The sequence below is a fragment of the Monoraphidium neglectum genome, assembly GCF_000611645.1.
Source record: "Monoraphidium neglectum strain SAG 48.87 unplaced genomic scaffold scaffold01650, whole genome shotgun sequence".
Taxonomy (NCBI): domain Eukaryota; kingdom Viridiplantae; phylum Chlorophyta; class Chlorophyceae; order Sphaeropleales; family Selenastraceae; genus Monoraphidium; species Monoraphidium neglectum.
Window position 1 is genome coordinate 1765 of NW_014011978.1, and position 5196 is coordinate 6960.

The following is a 5196-nucleotide window of genomic DNA, read 5'->3' on the forward strand; positions in this document are numbered from 1 at the left end:
GTGTGTGTGTAGGTCGGTGTATGTGTGAGAGTGTGAGTGTGAGTGTGAGTGTATGCGCACACAAGCATGCGTTGTGGCTTGAGCGTGTCAGGGCGCTGTCGGCGTCGGGCGCGGCCTTGATGCGGCTGGTTGTGACCTGCGCCCCTGCGTAGTGCCCTTCCCCTGTCCTAGACCCTTGGACCTTGCTCGTCTCTGTCCACTGCCGTTCTTCACTCCCACAAGCCCCAAGCCGATTGCTTTCAAACCACCATCCAAGCCCCTCGCACGCACAGAATCGTCCGCCCCGAGCATCCTGCCCAGCTTCAAGGCCTTGAGAAATGCCCCTTGCCTACCCATTGCAATAGCCCTGCGCCACCACCTGAAACTCCGCCCCCCAACCCACACACCCACTCACCTGCATAAGGATGCCCTCCTGGTGGGCTATCTCCAGCACCTGTCATGCCACCAACGCGTCGCATGCATAAACGCGTCAAGGAGAGACGCGAGGCGCGGCTGGCCGGCCTGTGGCCAGCTGCTGCAGGCCGCGGCCACTGGTTGAGGAATGGACTGGCGGCGGACTGGGCCTGGACTGCCATTGACTGCCAGCTTACAGCTCCGCATTCAGGCAGCGGGCAGAGTATTCGGTCAGGTTTTGGCACCAGACAAAGTATGGCGCGACACACCTCCTCCCGCGTCAGGCCAGAGGCCCCCAGGATGCGCCACACGTTCGAGATGACCTCGCGCTGTGCACGCACATGCGTCGTTCGTGCGATTGTGCGGGACCGTGGGTGAGCCGCGGGGCACGTCAGGGCCAACGCTCGCCGGGGTGCGGGGCCCAGCGGCACGGGCGGCGCATCATTGAGGGCTGCAAGTAGGCCCGCACAGTGGCCAGGCGCGCCCCTCGACGACTGGCATGGCGTCCTCAGTTGTTGCTGAGACCCAACGGCAAGCCCCCTCTGCTGCTTGCGCTGCACGCCAGCAGGCGCCAGCAGCCGCTGGCAGCGGGCGCAAGGCTTTCCTGCGTGTCACGAGTCACCTGCTCTGAGATGATCTGGTCTCTCACGGCCATCTGAAACTTGAGCTCCTGCAGCCGAACAGCCTGGCGTGGTGATCCATGGAAGAGCAAGGGGCATGTGGGCGTTGATGCTGATTCATGTCTTGCAGTGTGGCACAAAACCAGGCTGTTCGTTACAGGGTGGTGCCACGATGGCCAGGTCATTGTAAAGGCGCGCTCTTCATTAAGATTGCTCTTGGCGGTCAAGCAGTCAGGAGCATGTCCTGGGCTGCCCAGCCGCAACCTTTTCCAACCAGCCCGCCTTGCGAGCAAAGCCGCTGCTGTGCCAACCTTGCAAATGAACTGGCTGGAAATCTGGAAATCGATTGTCCCCACCCTGTCTCCGTTCCCCACCCCCCAAACCTGTTGAATCTGGCTGGCGTGACCTGGCCCCAGGCACCTCATGCAATACCCCCACCTGTATCCTGAAGGTTGAGAGGATCTTCAAGAAGTTGGCGTTGCTGCTGCCATCGATCGCCGCCTCCAACTGTAAGTAAGCGGTTTGTAGGGCAAGCAGGAACATGCAGGTGGCTAGTTGCATTGACGACCTGGAGTCCGCTGGGACCACGGCCGGCCGCCTCAACGAAAAGGGGCAGAGGTAACAGTGGATCCGTGCCTGACTCTTTGCGAGCAAGGCCCTGACGCACAGCTGCACGAACAGCATTGCCACTTCATGCGACGAGCGGCAGCGGGCATTCTTGCCGGCAACCCGACGACAGACAGACTGACCTTGCCCTGGATTTCGCGCCGCCCCGCCTCGTTGGCCGCGATGTCGTCCCTGTAGCACTGCGCCTCGGCCTCATTGCCGGACACCTCCTCTTGCAGCGCCGCACGCCGCTCCAGCGCCTCCGCACGCTCCGCATCCGTGGCGCTGCCTGCTCGCTCGGGGCAGCATTTGGTGGGTGCTAGCAACGTAGGCCTTCGCCAGTTGATTGCTGTTGAGATGCAGGCATGTCTGAACTTGAGGTTGTGTGGCCAACACCATACAACGCATGAGGCAGGCTGGAAGCTATGCATTTGAAGAACGCTTGTGCTGGGAGGCTCAGCTGCCGCCCGCAAGCCCCGCTGATGCCCTCGCCCTGCTTGCATACTTCTTTTTCCCTGCAACACATGTCCCACTGCCTGGGTCAACTCAGCCACCCATCCCCGGCCCACCCTCCAAGCCCACACCCCAGGCTCGGTTGTCCGTTCAGCCTTTCTTATTCCCTGCTTTCTCACGCCCACCCTTGGCCCCACCCGCCCACCAACACACTGGCCCAGACCCATTGGCCCGCTCACCAGCATCCAGCATCTCCTGTATGTTTTGCAGCTCGTACTTGTTGCACACGTTGATGTCCTCCAGCTCATACAGCGCCTTCTGCAGGTTGATGCGCTCCTCAACGTTCTCGTTGATCTCAGTAGCCAGCGCGTCCAGCCACGACAGCGTGTCCGCCTCCCCACTCCCGCCCGCGCCCGCGCCCGCCGCGCCGCCCTTGCCCGCGGCGTCCGCAGGGCTTTGCGCAGCTCCAGCGCCGGGGCCGCGCGGAGCGGCAGCGCCGTGCGGACCGGCGCCGGGGCTGCCCGTGAACGACGGGCCTGAGGATGCATCGCCAGCTGGCGCGAGCTTGGCGCGCAGCGACTGGACTTCGGTCTGGAGGGTGTCTATGATGGACTGGTAATCGCTGATGTGGCGCTCGACGCTGCCGAGGTTTGGAACCACGTGGGTCTTGATCTCCTTGGCCCTTGGGGTTTTGGGGTTTGGGTGAGGCCGAGGTTCGAGCCGCCTGTAGTAATGATTTGTGAGCCTTGATGCTGAGCCCTTTTTTGCAATGCACCTGCTTGTGCCCATATCCACCCAGTGCTGCGCACTGCTTGTTTTGCGGTAATGGAGTTGTAACCATTGGGTGTTGTGTATTCCATCAAAAAATGCGACACCTTGACGGCATTGTAGCCGTAGTAAGGATCCATCATCGGCCCTGCCCTGTCACTCCTAGGTTGATCCGTGCGGTTCCCCGCCCCTTTGTTACAAGTGCAAATCACCCCCACCCTTATGCCTGATCCCTGGCCCAACGCGGGCCCGCTTACCTATCTGCATACTTCAATGTGTTGACCGAATTGTAGTACTGATCGCCTGCCGCCGCAACCGTGGCCACCATGGCGGTGCGGCTGTTGCCGCTTAGGCCGTCCTTCAGCAGCCTGGGTGGGAGTGGTGGGAGTGGGGGGGGGGAGGCAGGGGCAAAAGAGTGGGGCAAGGTGCGGAGTGCATGGGGCCTGCTGCAGTAGTGATGAGATGCAGAACTGGCGAGACGGTGATGCCGCCCATCAGCGGGGCAGGGCGGGGAGATGTCGGCTGGGTCCGCTTCGGCAGTGCTTGCGCCTTCTGGCTTGTGTTGGATCCACAGCCATAGGTTCACATAACCCCTGCGATATCAGGCCCTCGCCAGCCAACCTTGTCAGCTTTGAATTGCGGTAGGGCACCTGCGTGGTGAGTGAGCGTGGCATTCCGCACAGCATCAAACCCAAGATGGGCATTGGCATACCCTGGCGACACGCATGGGGACCAGCCTGGCTGCTATTCCTCAATGGCAGATGCAATCCTGTGCAACGAGGTCAGCTGCCTCCCTCGTGGAAAGAGAATCAAGGGGCGGCGCAGGCAACCCGCAAGCTCACGTATGCGGCACCGGTCTTGGCGTTCTTGCCGAGCGCGTTGATGCAGTTGGCAAGGGCCAGCAGGGAGCGGTTGATGTTGGCGCCGTCGCGCAGCTTCTGGCCCACATTGTTGGTCTCCGCGGCGCGCCTGCACAGTGGACGCAGTGAGAGTTTTGTTTTAGGGTTTAGGGTTAAGTGCTGGCCGCTGGGGCTCGGCATCCGGGGCAGGGAGAGGTGCGTGAGCGGGAGACGGGAAACGGCACGGCGACAGACCCGCTGCCCTGTCCCTCTTTGACCAGCAAAACAGCGCCACGCAGTGCGCCTCACTCGCTGCCGGCCAGATCGACCAGGCTGAGTTTTCCCAGCAGCGCCTGCGCGCGGTATTGGTCGCGCGGCACGCGCCGCACAAGGATCTCCAAGACCTGCGGTTTGGATGAGGCGGCAGTAATCGATTTTGGAAATCAGAGGGAGTCGAGGAGAGGGCGCGGTGCGCCTCTGGACACAGGGAGAAGAGCTGCAAGGAGCAAAGGGCGCCGCAAGGCGCAAGCAGCGCCACGACTTTCACCCTTCAGGGAGAGGATACGGGTGCTGGCAGCACCTTCGGACTCGATCAACGCGCTGGCACCCAGGAGCAGGGGCCCCGCGCGTCTGAAGACCGCCGCTGCTTTAATCCCCCGACAGCACCGCACCCACCGCGTGCGACCGCGAGCTGGTGGCGTTTGCGTCCGTGCTGTCTGTCTTGCGCCGCTTGTTGCCCTCCTCCAGCAGACCCATGATCTCCTCTGGGCTGGACACCTGCACAAGCAGCACCCACGTTTGTGAGGCCATCACATATGTTCGAAACTCATCCCCCAGGCCGGAGGGCTGGGTACGATGCAAAAGATTGTGCATGTGACCTGGCTGCTCACAGGCAGCAGGTCAAATCTGTGAGCTGGCCCCACTCGACGCCCCATCCCTGCCCTAATCTCCAGGTCTACCCCAACCCCGCGATCACCGTGACGACGACCGCGGCCCGCCCCTGCCCGACCCCACCCACCTGTATGCGCTTGAGCCCCGCCACGCAGACCCCTTGGTCAGGGTCCTCCCGCAGCTCCAGGGGGCCGCTGTTCTTGAGCAGCAGGTCGTAGATCACCTGGCCAGGGGATGGAGGCGCCCCCATGCCGGGCAACGGACGAGGCCAGGATTGCATAGCAAGGGTTGTATGCCTGGGCGACAGCTTGCGTGGTAGTGTTCAACCGGGTGACATACGTACAAGTGTGGGTGTGTATTTATTTGCTTACTCCCACATTGCCTCAGGCACAGCCAACAGCCAGGCTTTGATCATCTGGAAGTCAGCTTTCGTGTGGTCACCGTACTCGTGATGGACGCTCCCCTCCCCTCCCCTCCTGCTTCACACCACCATTCGCCTGGATCCCCCCTCAATTTCGCCGCTCAAGCTCCACCCCCCCAAACTTTGCTGCCTGCGCTATCCTGGACAAACCAATGCCAAACCCCCAGAGCTTCCTACGCAGCCTCCGCTCCCCCCCCCCCCCCCC

At 62.2% G+C, this 5196-nt stretch overlaps 1 protein-coding gene across 1 annotated transcript in view; it reads right to left on the reverse strand.

The window, feature by feature from the left end:
- Positions 1 to 586: 586 nt before the first annotated feature.
- The window catches only part of MNEG_8594 (hypothetical protein), a gene marked incomplete at both ends in the record, with an annotated part of 6795 nt that continues 2185 nt past the window's right edge, over positions 587 to 5196 (reverse strand). Inside the window, 12 exons of the mRNA XM_014042932.1 lie at positions 587 to 592; positions 663 to 722; positions 1016 to 1078; positions 1452 to 1520; positions 1763 to 1908; positions 2312 to 2754; positions 3098 to 3208; positions 3462 to 3490; positions 3683 to 3809; positions 3989 to 4083; positions 4355 to 4456; positions 4698 to 4793. Coding sequence (XP_013898386.1) covers positions 587 to 592; positions 663 to 722; positions 1016 to 1078; positions 1452 to 1520; positions 1763 to 1908; positions 2312 to 2754; positions 3098 to 3208; positions 3462 to 3490; positions 3683 to 3809; positions 3989 to 4083; positions 4355 to 4456; positions 4698 to 4793 — 1347 coding nt within the window. The remainder of the gene's footprint in view (positions 593 to 662; positions 723 to 1015; positions 1079 to 1451; positions 1521 to 1762; positions 1909 to 2311; positions 2755 to 3097; positions 3209 to 3461; positions 3491 to 3682; positions 3810 to 3988; positions 4084 to 4354; positions 4457 to 4697; positions 4794 to 5196) is intronic.